Genomic DNA, 18,545 nt, shown 5'->3' on the forward strand with positions numbered 1-18,545 from the left:
AGTGGTTTGGATACCATTCAAGGCAATTCATATCAGTTGTATGACTGCCAACAGATTTATTAGTAGTTTCAGAATATTAAGCCTTCTCGGCCACAGAACCAACTTCTTAAGAGTTGGTTGCTAATGGGTGCCACAGTCCAGTACTCTGAATGTACAGTAAGACCAAAGAAGCAAGCGTGTTACTTCAGCAATTGTGAAGGAAAGTAAAGAGAAGAACCACAGCAGACTACAACTGGTATTTCACCTTTTCATCCTGTGCTGTGTCCTGATCTAAGTCACCCCTCACTCAATGCTGAACAAAGTGTGAGTCCAGTGGCACCTTTAATACCAACAAAGTCTTTAAAAACTTCAGACCAACACAGCTACCCCACCAGAATCTCTCACCCAATGCTATTAGTTTCCTGGGAGAAATAAGACAAATATGACTATGAACAGTAAAGTTAAGGGGTTTTTAACTGAGGAAACAACACAGGGGGAAAGCATTTAAGTCGCATCTCCTGGATGCTTTCCAGATCGGAGTACATGGACCTCTTGCCTAATGTCATGTTTGACCCTTGGAGTCCAACAATATGTGATTCTGGAGTTTTCATGGTTGGAATACCAGATTTGTTTGACCCTAAATAACAAGTAGGCGGAGAGGTGTGATATCAGATCACTGAAATTGCATAAGGAGTGGTTAAACCTTTTCCCGGCACTGTTTCTCTAAAGGAAAACAGCCCCATTGGTGTGAGGCATACTTAAATGGTAACCCCTCCCTTTCCCATTACCACATGCATCCTCTAGTATTGGGTCCTATGGGCATGGCCCCAGTGGCTTGGGTTACCTGCAGTTTTGGAGCCCCTAGAAATCTAGGGATGGACTGTGATTCTGTGCCCCCTTTCTTTCCAAGGGTTAAGCTGCACACTAGTCTAGTTCCACTCTCTCTCTTTATTCAGGGCAAGTTTACAGCTTTAACGTTCCTGCACTTTCCCTGCTTTGCTGCCAGGAGTAATTTGTGTCACTAACCTCTGGTGGGTAGACTCTGGCCTCCTCCCTTGCCCACCTTCCATCTGCCTCCTAGCCAGCCTTTTAATGTCTTCCTCTACCTCTCGACCCTCCCCTTCCCTCCTAAGACTGTGCTTCTCATGCCATAGGCCATGCTCTCTAGCTTGCCTCCTAACTCTCCACCCCACAACAGTCTTGAGGCTGGTGGCTCCAGCACAATCTCCTGAAAGTGTCAGTTGTCTTCCTGTCACTCCCAACTCACCCTATAATGAGGGAAGGAAACTCCAGGGCCTGCCCATCCCAGTCCCACTCTACACATATGGGAACACATCTGGAAATTCTAGTCATGGCACTCCAGTGTCTTATTGATTGATTGGATTTATATCTCGCCCTCCCCGCCGAAGCAGTCATATATAGCTTGACTAGAAATTCTGCAAGCATATATACCTGTTCTTGTTACAAAATTCAAATAACTGAACTGGTCATCAATAAAAAGTGTTCAAATAATGCAGAAAATGTAGTATTACTGTTTATGGCACTTGGCACACAAAAGAAATAGTGTGGCTTGCAATACATTTATAGTCAGCTAATAAATCCGGAGAAATTACACTGAATGCTGTGAAGATTTTATCAGGGTTACAAGTGAAGTTTAACTGTGTAGCACTACTGTGTTTTGTCCTGTTATGGCACAGCTATGAAAGAATCTTGTGACTATCAGAATGAAAAGATATTTAGTCTTGCTAGCTGTATTTTACTGAAATTGGAAAGCAAATGTGAGTTAATAATGCCAGAACTGATACACCTCTTGAAATGAGAAGTTGTTCCAGGCATAATGAATAACCTCGTATATAGAAGTCCCAGGAATGGTCACAGTATGCAGGCTAAAAAGAGGGGCTGTCTAGGATTAGTGCAAGGTTTCCTGCAAATCAAAGGAAAAAACCCCAGACTGCAGAAAAATACCCCCAAAATTAAAACAAGTTTTTTAAAAGAGCAGCATCTGTACAGGAGTTAACAAGGAATTTAGGGCGCTAAAGCAACACACAGTAGTTACCTGATCTAATATAATGGTGCTGGACAACAGAGGAGAAGGGGATAGGTAAAGTCAGAACAGTAGCAGCAGCAGATAGGCTATGCGAAATGGGGCAATTAGTACTGGAAATGGAAGGGGGAGGAACCTGACATGAGTACAATGGGAAGATGATTTGGGAAAGGTACCAGAGCAGTTAGGAGACTGATGTAGGAGGGAGAGTGGAGATGGCCACTGGGAGTGGATTGGGGAATGGAGAAAGCAGTGACAGGAAGAAAGAATGAGGAAAAGAGAACAGATGGAGTTGTTGATGAGGGGGAATGGGAATGCTTTTTCCTCCTCACGTCCTCATATGGCTTCTACTTTTAATGATCTAAACCAGGGGTGGCCAGCGGTAGCTCTCCAGATGTTTTTTGCCTATAACTCCCATCAGCCCCAGCCAGCATGGCTGATGTGAGTTGTAGGCAAAAAACATCTGGAGAGCTACCGTTTTCCACCCCTGAGCTAAAGCTGCAAAATCACAAGATGTGCATGTATCTATTTAAAATGCAATTTTGATTCCTTCATGCAATCATTTTTACTGAGCCTGCTTCGGCGGGAAGGGCAGGATATAAACCAAATCAAATAAATAAATAAACTTCTTTTCCAAGGATTTGCAGAGGTATGTATACTGAGACTTGTTTCAGATGCAACAGGTATTCATTATGAAGCATTTTCCTTTTGAGTATGTTCTGAGATTTGATAGAACTTCACAGCTTGATAAATTGTAGCTGATTTGCCTAGAAAATAAGCAGACATACTTACTGATACTCTTTTCTCTTTAGGTGTTCTCTTTGGCAGTCTCTTTTTTTCTTAAGCTCCATAGTGACACTTCTTAGACTGCAACCATTGTGTGTTACTACTATAATAAAATAGCAGCAGTCTACCCACTTCTGTTTATTTCATATGCAAAGAGAATGTTTTCTTCTTAACATGGAAAGGATATTAAGAGAGCAATATGGCTCTATCACTCTTTTTTCTGTTTCTTACATGAATTTCCTCATTCTTTCCCTATTTAGCATTAACCATAGTTAGGATTGTGTGCATTTTGATGCAATGATTTTTCGTTGTGAGAATGAGTCTTGGTTTAATCCTCATTTGGCAACCTGGTATGTTGCTAAGAAACAAACTATAGTTTGGATGTAATGAACTTTGTTGGCTTGTCGTGAATCAGGAAGTCCCAAATTGCTGAGCTGTGTGCCATACGAGGATGGTTAGAGCTATGCATAGTTAGCATTCATCTCAGTTATATCTCAAATGTAAAGTTAGCCATAGATAATGTTGAGAAGTGAGGGAGAAGTTATCATAACAAGGAGACACTATGTACCTCCAAACTCCACTACAGGATTCAGGAAAAATTAAGTCTAAGCACAAATTCAGCATTTATATGCAACACGAAACCCTATTTGCAGAACCTAGTGCAGTTTTGTAAAATATTTGCCTACTGAATCTGGGAATGTCCTTGTAGATTTGCTAAAACAGACATATATGCTAATTATTTCTGAGTTTCTATATCAGTGGCATCTGGCAGGCAATTGTTTCTTTGGGATTTACTTCTTGTGTGTGGCATGTAGGGAGAAGGTCGTTTCAGTCTTTTGCCTTAAAAGGATACAGATGAGTCAAGGGGTCATAACAGCTGCATATTCCTTTGGGCAAACAGGGACGGGAACTGCTTCAGAATCTTCCCTTCATTCCATGCATAGCAGATGCCTGAATATCTGGTCATGGGAATGGCTGAAGGATATTCAACAATTTTGCCCCAAGGTCATGGCTAATCACACCCATCTTCAGTGCTATCTCAGTAGAGCATATTGTCTTTTGATTTAATGTCTGCACCAGCTATAAAACACAGCAGACTGTCTATCCATATCTCATCTGTAATCTACCTGTTTCTTCCAGTGAAGGTTCTATTACTTAATAATCTCTTTGGATTCAAATTACAGCCGTATGGAAAATGTGAGTTTAAATATTATGAATGTGGGCTATTCTTTACCTCTTGTATTTGTTTTTTGCTATTGTGTTATTCAAAGTTCTCCACTGGTTATATGGAGGTTGTTCAAATACTTTTTTTTAATAGAAGCTGAAATCCTCACCAGTGTTCAGCATATGCATGTGTGATCTGAATGCATTTTACCTCTTCTTTGCTGTCAGCAGCTCTACAACAGCTGTATGATAAATTAGGGTAGTTATTTTCAATGTGTTTTTTTTAAAGTCCGTAATCTGCATTCAGATGTAGGTCATTGTTATTCCAGCAGACTATTGAAGGGCAGGTAAATGTGAAGGAGAATGGGCCACATGACTTACTGTATCATCTGTACTGTAACACATCGCCAAGATTAATTTGGGAATTTGTGTTATAAATCGAAGGACTGTGTTTGTGTGGAGTGCACCATTTTCTGCTTTGAAATTCAAGAAGACTAGTCTGCAATTAACTCTTATATCATAGCTGTTATACAAAATTGGCTGGTGAAAGATGAAAGCATACCTAATCATGAGAGAGGGCAAATAAAGTAGAGGCACAGTCCCGAGATTAAGCAAATGCTAATGCACCTGGCATTGATAAAATCAAGTATCTTCTTTAAACTTTAGGCTTGAACTCAAGTTTTGTCACTGCTTTGTGGAATGCCAACTTGTTATATGTCTATATGCTTCATCTCAGGATTTATAGATAATTATTAGGAAGATACACATTTTTGCCAAGTTTTTATACAAAAGCTCTTGCAAAGTTGTATAAGTAGGGCCAGGTGTAGTTAGTAGCTGGGGAGAGAGCCCTAGAGTACAGTGGCCTATTTCCTGTTGAATTACAAAGGTAACTTGTTGGATCCAACCTGGAATCCCAGTGTGCTCCTGTCTCTTTAAGTAGTATCTGGTGACATTCTGGAAAAACAGCTTGATAAAGAACTGCAGGGAAAGATGGAGGGAAAAGTTAGAATTTGGGGAAGTGAGAGCAAGAGACAGAAATCTTCAGAAAATCCTGTTCCAAAATCCTCTTAGGACTTCAGAAGGCATATACGCCATCCAATTCAGGATATTTTCCCCTGCATAAGATCATTTTTAGTTGTTGTTTTTTAATCAAGTTCAGTAATACACACCCTTTGGTGTGTATGTGAAGCAGGCTGTGGGTTGCACTTCCCTCCGATAAGCCTCTCAGTGCTACTTACCTATCATTTTTTCCCTTTAAACTTGTTGCTTGCTGCAAAGAGATAAGGTTTCCCTGTTAATCAGAGTTCGTAGCTGTAGCTTGAAGTTTGTTTGCAGGAACTATTTGGTTCATGTCACTTGAAATTATTGGGTCCACCTTTGTTACCAGTCTGTCAGCAGGAGGTGCTAGTGGTCATTTATCTCTCCTGTGTTCCCTCTTCCTAGCAGTCCCATCAAACTCCAGGAAAGTTTGTTACCAGGATTGTGGCTGGGATCCACATGAAATAAGCGTGCTGCGGAGAGGGAAAGGAATATAATTGCCTTTTCTGCCTCTTCCATTATCCAAGCTGAGCTGATAGAAGAGGTAGCAAAGAAGCAGTTTTGCCTGCTTCTGGCTCCTCAGAGCAGCCCTCCTCTGGTGTGCATGGCTGTTGATTCACATGGGTCCTGCCACCCTGGGAATCAGCATTCTCAGGGTCAGAAGGGAGGTGGGGTGCATGAGAAAGATCTCCAGTCCAACATACGGTTCTTTACAATTAGTACAGGAAAATCAAAGAGAAGAAAAAGGAGGGGATGGAGAGGAGTAAAATCATGATCCTGAAGTCCATTCTCTGTTGCTAACAAGAATATGATACCTGCTGCTGAGGCCTATCGTGGGATCATCCCAACCTCTCCTGCTGACTTAGTGCCCAAAAGCTGCTTTCATTTTTTGTTTGTTTCTGCAATTAACCACCAATGGAAAGAGTCCCAATAGAAGGCAGTGTCTCAACAGACTCTGCTGTCTTTTAGGTAGGGTTTCCCCCCCCCCCCCCCACTAGGCTATCTGAGGTATGAATTAGCTTCAGAATTATCCCAGACTTTTTCTGGAGGCTGCTTCTAGATTTTTAAAAATCTGCCACGAGCTTCCAGCCCTACTGATAGAAGAGCCATTAATGACATAGATTCCATCGTCAGAGCCACAGTGGGAGAAGCAGGAGCACTGGGAGGTTATCATCCTATTTTTGCTAATTGAGTTTGAGCTAATCTCCTTCCCAAGAAAGAAAGCCTCTTAGTGAATGATTTATTTGGTTCCTCTGGGTGCAAATGTAATGGTTGTTACTTTTGCTTGAATTCAGGCATGAGAGACCCTTGAGTGTTTGAAAAGTTCTCTCGTGTAAAATATTCCAATGAAAACTAATCCAAGAAGCTGAAAGATTCTATATGCCTTTCACCATTTATTATAGCTTTCGAAGTTGCCAAAGATGTTCAGGTACACAGCGCCATGGCAGGTTCTCTGCCTGTCAATGGAGCAAGATTTAAGGGTAAGAGAATAATCTACTTTGTGCTATCGGAAATTTGGTTTTTCCTCCCTGAATGATTATAACTGTTAGCTTTCCTTGGTTGGTAAGAATTATTGAGTGAATGCCAATCTCTTTCTCTTTCCTACAAATTCTACAGCTATCTTTTAATGTTTATAATTCACATTTATAAATACATACACACTTTAAAGAACTATATTCTTCAAATGGCTTCATACAGAAGAGGAAAAATATGAGGAACAGAACAGACAAATTATTAAGGGCTGATTTTGGATCAGGATGGGACATACCTTTTGCCAAAAGCTAGCAAAAAAATATTTCAGATTCCTAACTCTTGACAAAAAAAAAAATTCTCCAAGCATTTCTCAGCTGTGGATACGGAACTGCTTAGTGTATTTTATTTATGACCATTGCCACAGCCAGGCACAATGTGTTTTATATGCTGAATGGAGTCCTGGTGGTAGTAGTGCAGCAAATCTCTGTATGGTGCCTGCACACACCCACATTGCATTACCTGTTTGTGAGAACCCAGAGGCAGGGAGGGAGGCAGAGGACAAGTTTCAGCCTGCCCACATCAGTGTGTTCAAGGGAAGTGTTTTACTTTTCCCATTTGAATGAAGGTATTTACTTATAAGAAATGAGTAGGACATGCTTGCTGCAAATGTTCTCTGACTCTGGTGCACTTAGAAATTGAGAATCAAACCTCTGTACCCCCCCCCCCTCCTAGTATCCTCATCTAGGGTTCTAATTTTTGGTCACACTGAGGGCCGGCTCGCCCACTAGGTGAACTTGGCATTTGCCTAGGGCACCAGGAGGGGGGTGCTGAACTGGGCTCTCCTCCCCCCCTCCCCGTACCCAAGGTAAAAGCCTAATTTCCCTTCTCCCCCATGCCGCCGCCACCACGGTCATTGTCATCTCTGTCCCCCTCCCTCCCTTCCTTCCTTCTGCAAAGCTATGTGGTGCTGCTGCCGCTGTCGTCCCCCCTCCCTCCCTTCCCTTCTGCAAAGCTGTGTGGCAGCACCCCATGGACTCACCCCCCACGAGCTCTGAGGAGCGCTGCTAGAATCTGCCTTACTGGCTTTGATGACACGGCCTGGGCATCTGAGCGTTCTCTCTTAAGAGAATGCTGGAGGAGGCTTCGCTCTCCCTCCTTTTGTGGGACGGCATGGGACTGAGAGTTTGCCTGGGGCGCCATGCACCCTGGGGACGGCCCTGGTCATATTAGGGTGTGACAGAATATTGAAAAGTATCATTGTTGTTGCTTCCATTTTATGGTTTCCTGGATAAGGCTGTACACTTATAAGAATCTCTACACAGTCTCTCTTGGTATTTAATTTTAAAATTGTTAGTTCATAGACATTTTTCTACCAGATTGGATTGGTTATAAAGAAACTGGGCAGTATTCCAGAGTTCTGTGTACCTGCCACCTGCAGTGTTAGTTTGTACTTCATTTGCTAAGGTGGATTTGCAGTCTGGAAAAACTGTAGACCCAGGGTGGCCAAACTGCAGCTCCGGAGCCACATGTGGCTCTTTCACACATATTGTGTGGCTCTCGAAGCCCCCACCAGCCAGCTTGGAGAAGGCATTTTTATCTTTAAATCTCTTTGCCAAGCCAGCTGGCAGCTTGGAGAATGAATTTAAAGTTAAAGTAGCTTCCCTTTCCTTCCTTCCTCCCTTCCTTCCTTCCTGTGGCTCTCAAACATCTGAGTTTCATCTCTTGTGGCTCTCAAACATCTCACATTTATTCTTTGTGGTTCTTACATTAAGCAAGTTTGGCCACACATGCTAAAGACACTAAAAAGTATCTTGCTGTAGGGCACATGACATGACAGTGACGAGGAGAATGATTCCTTAGATTATTTTAAACTACATTTATGTTACAAGTGAGGTTATTCTAGCATAAAGTTTCATGGACCAGACCCCCTTTCCCCTTTCAGTGGATGCACATGGTGAGTCTTCAGAAGACAGACAATGATGACCTACCCCATGCATCCAATGAAGAAATCTTATGCTGGAATAAAAATCCATGAAATCTTATGCTGGAATAAAACATTGTTAGTCTTTAAAATGCTAGTAGATGTGTTTATTTTTGCTGCAACAGCTTGAGAAGGCAATGTAATCTCTGTTTACTATAAATTTTGTTTCCTGCAGTAGGGAGTTAAAATCTAGATTTAGCTGAATGCAGTAGGGAGTTAAAATCTAGATTTAGCTGAATGTTATCACTGTTGAGCTGCTAATAATTCTAAAACTTTTGTTGTACTACAATAGCAGGACTTATTAATATATAATGCAAATTCTTTAATATGCATGACTGGTGTCTTTAAGTCTTCCATAATAATAATAGTGTGTGTAGAATGGATACACAAATAAATAATGGAAATAGAAAGAACAGTTGAAAATCTGTATTCAGTTCAGTTCAGACCTTTATTGGCATAAAAGCAATAATGCTTCACAATCAAAAGTAGTTACTGAAGTATAGTAAGAACAATACATAAAGCAATCAATTAAAATGGCAGCCAATAATACTAATCAAGAGTAGGAAAATCTGTATTCAAAAGTAGGGAATTGTGCAAAGGGTATATAGTTTGGGAAAGATGGTGAAAGGAGAATTAAACCCAGTTGTCATGGTCTGCTGCCAGTTAGCTCATTTTCTTATTATTTACGAATAACAAAGTTTTTTAAAATAGCTGTCTTCCATGACTTGGCAGCTGCCATAACCTATATTCTTATTGGCCTTTTAATGTAAGCATTACACTTTATAAAATAGTGACAAATTTGGTTTGGGTGTGGGAATCTTAGAGCAGAGAAGCAGTGTTGTGGAGTTGGTGCTTAATCTTTGCTCTGGCTAAAAAAAAATGTCTCTGGCAGAGGGAGAGAACTAGATAGCCACACACTCCCAGACCGCATGCTCTGTCCTCTCTGCCACCTCCAGCCTCCAGTGGACTTGCAAAGAGAGCAGGAGACATGGAGCCACCCACGCGCCCCCTCCCGGGAGAAACTGGGTTTGCAGCTGCCCACTCCACCACACATGATAACACACATCCATGACATGTAGCTGATGGCACTTTACTGTTCTGCATCAATATGCTGCAAGTAACCTACTGAATGGGTGATGTCACTTCCAGTGATGTCAGGGGGTGTGGCCTAATATGCAAATGAGTTCCTGCTGGGCTTTTTCTACAAGAATAAAACTTTGTTGGTCTTAAAGATGTCAGTGGACATCAGTGGACTCGAAGATGTCAGTGGACTCAAACTTTGTTCTTTTCTTGCATTTCTTTTCCTCCATTCTTGCCCCTTCCATCATTCTGTTGTTTTGGTTTCATTGTATTGTTTTAAATTTGACTTGTTGGTTTTATTGTCTAATCTATGTTGTGATCCGCCCCGAGCCTGTTATGGAAAGGGCGGAATATAAGTTTTCTAAATAAATAAAAAATTAATCTATTGGCCTGGACAGCACCTCAGTGATAGGTCCTAGAGCTGTTGTTTTTTCTGAGTTAGTGTCATCATGGGCAAGGGAGGAGGCAGTGCAATTCTGTGTCAGGCAATTCTGTGTCAGACAATTATTGACTGATGGGTGTGGACAACACTGAATGGGGAGTGGCTGGTCTAAGATTCCTCTGCAAGATCCTCTGACTGTCAGTTAATCACATTGGAACTGAATAATCTGTAATTTACTTGCTACACACAAAGTGAAGTCCATGGAAACTAAAGTGAACATATGCACAAAATCAGCACATAATTTTCTCTGTTTTGCACATTAATTTTGCAAATTAATCACCAGGTGAGCTGTTATTTATAAAGATCTACAGCCTCAAGATATTTATCACATGTTGCCTAGTTCATATTTTTAATGAATGCATTTCAGCTCTCACCCGCACTTGTGCACCTGGATGGCCTTTTAAAAACTGGAGTGGGAATGAGTGATTTTGAGTGGCAGCTTCTGAATGGGTGATTTCCCTGCCTCTCTCTCCCTTTGCGGCTACACTTCCTCGTGATCTGGAATGGATACAAAAGATCAGCACTAGCTCAGCATATCTAATGCAGATGACTGATGACACGCAGACTGTGTCTGAAATTCTGAAGAATGGTTGGCGGCTTCTAAAACATATGGTGGTTCTGTAACCTACTAATACATTTTCTCAAACTCTGATTATTTCCTCCTTATACAGAATTTATAAGGATAAGCAGCAGCGGAGAAAGGAGTCGATAGGTGAAGATTCCTCCTCTGCTGCTGTTCCTAAGAAGGGGTCTAGAATTCTGTCTCACCTTCAAGAGGGGAAAGGGGTAGATAGGAACGGGAGGCTTGCAGATTTTAGTACATGTGGATGCCCTCCTTTTTTCCTGCATTTGGTGAACTATTTGTCTGCCTGGTGAACTATTTGTCTGTTTGCATAGACTTGTGACCAGCTCAAAGGTAGGCATTGTTTGCAAGGTGTTCACTGAATCATGGTTTCCTTGTCTTTTGGCAGTGAACGTAGTTTTGTAGGAGCCTACTGTACACAGCATGCTTTTTGTCATTTGAAGTGTTCTACAGAAGTTATTGTCTGTTTTTGGTGTTTTAAGAAGCTTAGTTTGTCATCTGTGTCTTGCCCAAGGGATTATACAGTCAAAGACATTCTTTTGTTTTTGTACATATCCATATGTACAAAGGACAGCGTTACTTTGTTCTGTTTAATAGCGTTACTTTGTTCTGTTTAGGCTCAGATATGTGCTTCACTGAGTTAAGGCAGAAACTGGACTGAAAACATAGAGGGTCCATGTGAGTGCACCTGCCTATTGTACCATAGAGTTTTACCTCTCAAATGGCTAAAGCGTCCAGGAAAACCATAGAGTTTTTCCAGAAATGCCTAGAGTGGCCCCACACGAGTGCCACCATTTTGATGATGTCACTTCCGGGTGACATCATCGTGCCAGCAGTGCAGGGGGAGGTTCCCCCCGCCGGTGGGTTGAGAACCTCCCGGGTGGGAGATTCCCTACCCAGACCAGGGGCTTGGCAGCCCTAGGTAGGAGGAGGGAAAGAACCACCAAAAGCCTCCCTCAATTGGCTGAGGGCTTCTTCCTTTCTTCCTCTGGAAGGGAAGCAGCCAGAGACGAAGGCGGGAGGAGGAATGGCATCCTGTAGCAGCAGATCAGATACAGAGAAGAGGGAGGGAAAGCAAGACTGAGAGGGACTGAAGTGCTTAAGACTAGCAATGTTATCGGAGAGGGTGTTGCTCTGAAAGGTATCACTAAAGGCCTCTGAGGCAGAACTCATTGGGGCCAGTCTTCACTAGGGATACCAGTTCCAGGTTGATGGAGAATTCCTACAGATTTTGTGGTGGAGTTTGATGAGGGCATAGGAGTTAGGGCTTCAGAGTGAGGTCTGCCAGATCCAGGTTCTTGCTGTGGAAGCTTACGGTGTGCTTTTGGACCAGTCTCAGACTTTCAGCCTAACCTGCTTCACAGGGTGATTGTTCTAATTAAAGGGGGGAGAGGGAGATGATGTAAGCTACTTTGGTCCACACCACTGTGGAGAGAGCCTGTCCTTTTCTTAGGTAGAGGCTGCAGAGAGGGGGGAGGTGATGGAAAGCTGAAGTCAGAGGGGTAGATAAAGGGAAGGAGATAGGGTTGCCAATTCCAGGTTAGGAAATTCCTGGAGATTTAAGGGGTGGGGTTTGAGGAGGGGTGGGATCTCAGACAGGTACAGTGCCATGCACTGCACCCTCCAAACCAGCCATCTGGGGAACCATTGTTGCCAATCTCCAGGTGAGGTCTGGAGATCACTTAGAATTACAACTGCTCTCCAGAAGGCAGAGATCAGCTCCCCTTGAGATGAAGGAGAGTGATAGCCTTCACTTGGGTGTGTGAGAAGACAGCAAGGGTGGAGAGCACTTGTCCAGAGCCTCTTTCTAGAGCCTGTTGTATTTTTCTCTGCAGAGGACCTTATTCCTAGTAATTTTACATAATGTATAAATCAGTTTCAGTAAATTCAGAGCACTTCCAAAGAAATTAAAGTGTCACCAAGTGCAGTAAAGGTCTTGGATTACGGTTTTCAAAGTTCTGTTTAATATATTGATCAGCCAAAAATTAGAAGATGCTATCTGGGGAATTCTCTCAGTTGAATTAAAATGTGCTGTGCTGGGTTTTGCAAATTTAAAAATGTTTTATCACTTTGAAAAACAGTTTACTTCACTAGATATTATTAGATATGTTGTTTAAAGGTCACAAGTAAAATGCTAAAATGGTACTAATCATATGTATCCAAAATGAAAGTAATCCAGATCAATGGAGGTTGAGCATTTTTATGAGGGGTTTTTTTGCAGTGGAGATTTGTATGTGTTGGGTAAATGAAAGCTCAGATAATTCAGTGGTACTTTGGAAACCAGGGGTTTTTTTGGGGGGGGGGGACTTGTGTGTGTCTAGCAGGAATGCACAGAAACGCAGTTCCGACTTGCTTGGCATCAGGGGATGTGGCCTAATATACAAATAAGTTCCTGCTGGGCTTTTTCTACCATGCTTCATAACACTTTTTAAAAAGAAAAAAATTAAAACGTATCTGGGTACTTGGGTTATTTGTTATGTGATGGAAACTGTCCAGACAGCGTGCAGGCATCATGAATTCCATATCTATATGTTACATCCACATTCCATTTAGGATTCACAATCTCATTGGTAATGGTACCTGTTTTTTCCCCTTTCAAATATTAGCAAGGTTATATTTGCTGGTGATATTTGCCACAGAAGCACTTCCACATGGAGTGAGAGCTAGGTTCCTGTAATGGCTAAATAACAAATATGTACAGTTGCTTAGTATAATGGTCGCCTAGAACTGTTCATATTTTGTATTCATTTCCGCAGTCATTCTCTCAATACAGGGGATGACCTGCATTTTGTGAAACAAGAAATACCACTTGGTAACATGCCAGACTTTCTGTATCTTCTTGCACAATGGAAAGATCAGCTAGCTCCATAAAATAAACACATGAAATTTATAGGGCTAGGAACATTTATTTTAGTTTGAGAACATATAAATAGCATACTGTATAACCGATTTTTTTTAATAGCTGTGTTTACTTCCTGTGTGTGTGTGGGGGGGGAGTACAAGAAAATCCCTAGAGTGGCAGTGGAGGTCATTAAAATATAGTTCCCAGTATTGGCAAATATCTGTTTCACAGTTACCTTCCTTCCATTCAAGCCCATTCAAATATCTTTTCCTTCTTTTTCAACAGTGGTGATTAAGGCAGGTCTTTAAAGCAAGAGCAAAAAACCTGCAATGGCTTCCTACAAACTGGGGGGCGGGGGAACCAAGATATCAATGGCAGTGACATAACAATTTAAACCTATTATTATTGTCTAGTCTGAGTAGCCAGTGTCTTGCCAAAGCTGTTGCTTAATTGGAGATGGTTATGTGGCTTTTGGACTCTGCTTCTGTTCTTGCTGTGTTCAGGAAAGCTTTTTTAAAATTTCATTCGAATAATGGTAGAGGCCATTTTTATGGAGTTAAACTTCTAGAGCCTCTGAGTTTTTCTTACATGTGATAGAATTGTTAAAAATCGAGAGTAGATAAGGAATACCTTTTCCATTCTGGTCAGCTGTTGTGATGTTGTAGCTGAGTTCTGTATGAAATAATCATAACCTTCCACTGTACCTTTGCTCAGGTAATTATACATTATAAGGGCTCAAAATACAATGGTGCATGCCCAACCTTGGTGAACATGTGGGTAATTTTGGAATTTTGAGGTGGGCACTACCACAGAATGGTCAAGCAGTCAAAAAAAATGGCTACCAGTGGGGTGGGCCTGGTCCTAAAACTGTGATAGATTCCACAAAACAGTCAAAGATTCCAAGCCAAGCATTGCCTTGCAGTGCTTCTTCTAAATAGGTACCTGACAAGACAGAAGTGCTACTGGTGACCAATAGTTTAAGATTTAAGATGATGCCCATTCTGAATGGGGTTGCACTCCTCAAAGAAAACAGGTCCATAGTCTGTGGGGTTCTCTTGGATTCAGGCCTACAGAAGGATAAACTGGCAGCAGCTGTGGCCAGGAGTGCCTTATATCAGTGTTGACTGGTAAGCCAATTGCAGTCTTTCCTGAACTGAAAATGTCTGGCCACTGTGGTGCATGTCCTGGTTACATCTAGCTCAGATGACTGCAGAAACTTCAACTGGTGCAGAATACTGCAGCTAGGATGTTGGCTGGGCTGCAATGTAGGGCCCATATCACTCCAGTGACCCATCTACACTGGTTCCCAGTTGGTCTCCAAGCACAGTTCCAGGTGCTGGTGCTGACCTTTCTGCAGCTTGGGGCCAGCATACCTGAAGGACTGACTATTCCCATATGAACCCATCTATTTGCTTTGATAATCTTTGGAGGCCCTGCTTTGGGTGCCCCCGCCACCTGAAATAGGTGAGTGGCAATCTTTCTCAGTCATGGCATCAAAGTTCCAGACTCTCCCCAGAGAGGTTTTTCTGTTCCTTTCTGCTGCCATCCTCTACCAGTAGTGAAGGCTTTTGTTCGGTGTTCCTGCAGTGATCCCTTCTTCCTGCCCAGTTGTTGTTTTTACTTCTTTGCATGTGTTTTAGCTCTGATTTTAATTGTTCTAGTGATCTCGGGTTGGGTTTCAGGGTTTTAAAATGTGATCTTAACATGTATGTTTTAATCAGTTAGCCCTCTTGGTGGCCTTTTTGTGAGCAGACAGGTGGGATATAAATTTTGTGAAATAAAATAATTCTCCCTGAAGATGCAAAAATCAATGTCTTGTGAGCACTTCAAAAGCACCTCCTACACCAGAATAGAGGGAATTCAGGATCAGCTTTTGGTTTGGAGAAAATATACTATTTGATTTCTGTTCCTGAAGAAAGGTGAGAGTTTACTCCCTGCACGGCTATAGGGGGAAGTTTCCAAGCCCAGAGACAGAAGAGTCAATGTTTATGGCCAAGCCAAGGGCACACAACTTTGACCCAACTGCCCAGGATGAGCTCACTGCTGTGTTGATTAGTCATCTGGTAGGAAGGACGCAAAGTTCTATGTATTTTACTGTTCTGTTCAAAACCCTTTAGGTTTTAGCCCCAGACTAAAGAAGCAAATGGGTGGCAAATGCAATGGTTGGTGCCATGTTAGAGATCACTGCTCTATAATAATTTATTGAAGGAAATCATCTGGCCAATCTGCTGCTTTTAGAATATATCTTCCTCTGTCTGAAATGGGATGCAGAGAGCCACATTCACCACATTCCTTGGAGGAAGGACAAGATAAAAACAAAGAGTTTGCAGTCATTCAACAGAATCAAGTGTACCACCTCAGGGTAAAGGTTTCAGGGTAAAGGTTGTATGTTGAGATGCACTTTTAAAAAAATAAAACTCCTGTTAAGGCCACTGATACCCACATAAGTGCTGCTCTTTCAGAAAAGTCTCAATGTGCATCAAAAAATAGAATCAACCTGCAACAGGATTGTTTATGTGTGTTTGCGTGTGTTTTACACACACACACATACATACATATTTCTTTAGAATAAGCTTCGGCATTTTAAAGATAGTCATTTATTTTCTGCAAGTGTATTTATCTCACCTCCTTAGGTTTGTCCCTGCATTCCACAACAGCTTCTTTTTACCATTCAGTTCTGTTGATCGTACAACTTGATAGTCAGTTGTGGATAAATAAATGACTATATTAAAACAGACAGAGAGGCCACATTAAAGTGTGAAGGCTTGTCCAAAGAAATGCCGTGGAAATTTCAAACTGTTTGATACTGTGACAGGTTGGGGTGGCAGGGATTCTTGTTTTGGGCAAGAGTCTAGTACCTCTGTTCTCACAATGATGGCACTTAATTGATGTGGGGATTAATTGAGGACTGCCAGCCTACACTACCCCCAGACAGCATGTAGCACATCTGTGAAAGAGGCCAAAGCAATATTTATTGACTGGTCTGCCGGTGCTTGACACTATTTATCGCTAGCATTCCTGAATGAGAATTGTGCTGGTGTTGCTGACACCCTGACCTGGATAGCCCAGGCTAGCCCAATCTCCTCAGATCTCAGAAACTAAGCAGGGTTGGCCCTGGTTAGTATTTGGATGGGAGACCTTTGAAGAATACCACTGAATTACAGTCCCTCCATTGTCAGAGTACAAAGGAACTGGCAGATACTGGAAAAGGTACTGTGACTTGGCTCTGTGCATCATAAACATTTTAGTACAGGATGGAAGAAAAGATGTTAAGACTTTCTGAAGTGAACACTCAGATAATTTGTTTCAGTTTCCATTTTATCTTGCAAAGTTTGAAGGATCTAATATGTTCAAAAATTCTCCCTTTAATATAGAAATTCAGCTTTCAGTTAATGTTCCCAGAGTTTGCATATATAAAACATACCAAAAGTGTAGTTGTAATTTTTTGTTGCATAAGAGACTGTTTCAACAGACTATAAATTTGCAGGAAACAGCATTCATTAGTAACCTCCTCTCCTCCCTCTCCAAAAGTAATTTATGTCTGGTATTCTGGGCTTTTTTTTTTTAGCAGGAACACAGAGAAACGCAGTTCTGGCTGGCTTAGTGTCAGGTGGCCTAATATGCAAATGAGTTCCCACTGGGTTTTGACTACCAAAAAAGCCCTGCTGGTATTCTACTGTTGAGATGTCAGTTTTTTTCCCAGAACTGCATTAGTTTGTAAATGTCTTGATAGCCTGATTTCCTGTCCTGTTGGGATTTCAGGTACCTTAGGACATCTGCAATTACTTTCTGGAGAGTTGACTATACTGGATCACTGCCTCACCACCTCCACCCCAAAGAAGTTATAGGAGTTCAGTGATGTGTGTGCTTTATAAAAGAAAACAAGCAAAATATTGAGCTTTGGAAATAAAGAAATGTTTTTTGTTCTCTTTTGAGCTTTATTTATAGCCCAAGGATTTCACATAATTGGTTTTGCTAGATATAAATCATTGGAACACGTATTTTGTGAGGAAGCAATTCAGCTTTTCTTGGAACTGTGAATACTTCAGTTACCACTGTAATTAATTCTGTCATTCGTTTCCAATAATTCAGTAAATTGTGTATAGTGTTGGACTCTAGCTTAACAATCAGTCATTTCCCCCAGGGAACTCTAGGGACTATAGCTTGATCAGGAATGTGGAGAGCTAGATATTTCAACAGCATCCTTAGCTTCCATACTACAATACCCATTATTTGAAGAAATTGATAGGGGTCTGTTAACTGAAATATGACTTTCAGGTATCATCCCATACCATATTTATATTTTTGTATTTCCATGTATATGCACATAGATGTGGGGGGAGCTATGATTGTGTGCCTTGCTCTTCTATGAAGAGCTCCAGACAGCGGCTGGATTTTGCCTCAGATGATGGCAGCAGCTGGGAAAGGGAGGGCAGGACATTGGCTAGTCTTGCCTCACGAGGTTAAAGAAATCACGACTGCACAGCTTCCAGTTTTTTCATCGGAAATGACATTGTATGCTTATGTGACACTGGTGCACCTGTCTCTACCCACAAATCCTTTCAACGGTGTCAGGCAGTAGCCTGGCATCCCTAGTCCTGGTTGATCAGAATGCAACACTCAGCCACATTCAAATTAGCCCTGAGGGCTCTGATGGAAGTCAGCCTGTTCTAGAATATGGTGGTCATGAGCTTTGATGTGCATGCTTGGAAAGCCAATGTTGTTGAATACCAGGAAGGGGTGAACTGCTGCTCATGTATCTGGCACCACTTCAGGGATGGAACAGCATCCTTGATAAGCAAATACTGAGTAACTCTGACAGTCAAGGTAGGTCCATTAGAAAGACAAAATAGTTTAAGGTTGATTTTTTAATTTATTTAATTTGTAATCTACCTTTTTCAACAGAGACTCAAGGCTGATTATAAAATTATAAAAACAAGAGTAATGCAACAACATACCATGAAATGTTTTTTTTAAAAAAAAACTGCCTAAAACGACATTCCTGTTCTCTTTATAAAAATACCCTCTTAAACAAGAATGAGAGGCGCACTGCCAAAGTGCACTATGCAGAATTATCCATCCTCTAAACGGATTCAAAAATAAGAACTGAATAGCCTTTGAAAAAAGAAAAAT

General features: G+C 41.6%; 1 protein-coding gene across 5 annotated transcripts in view; it reads left to right on the forward strand.

Moving 5' to 3' along the window:
- Positions 1 to 18,545, forward strand: part of PALM2AKAP2 (PALM2 and AKAP2 fusion) — a 163,062-nt gene that overhangs the window by 92,691 nt on the left and 51,826 nt on the right. For 2 of the 5 annotated variants that reach the window (XM_060237148.1, XM_060237145.1), the window contains one exon: positions 6,415 to 6,492. The exons of 2 other annotated variants lie outside the window; for them this stretch is intronic. In XM_060237148.1, the coding sequence (XP_060093131.1) occupies positions 6,415 to 6,492 (78 nt within the window). Of the gene's footprint in view, positions 1 to 3,986; positions 4,007 to 6,414; positions 6,493 to 18,545 lie in introns of those variants that run through there. One more of the 5 variants, XM_060237150.1, reaches the window with a different exon arrangement.

Source organism: Heteronotia binoei, chromosome 4, assembly GCF_032191835.1.
Source record: "Heteronotia binoei isolate CCM8104 ecotype False Entrance Well chromosome 4, APGP_CSIRO_Hbin_v1, whole genome shotgun sequence".
NCBI classification, from domain to species: domain Eukaryota; kingdom Metazoa; phylum Chordata; class Lepidosauria; order Squamata; family Gekkonidae; genus Heteronotia; species Heteronotia binoei.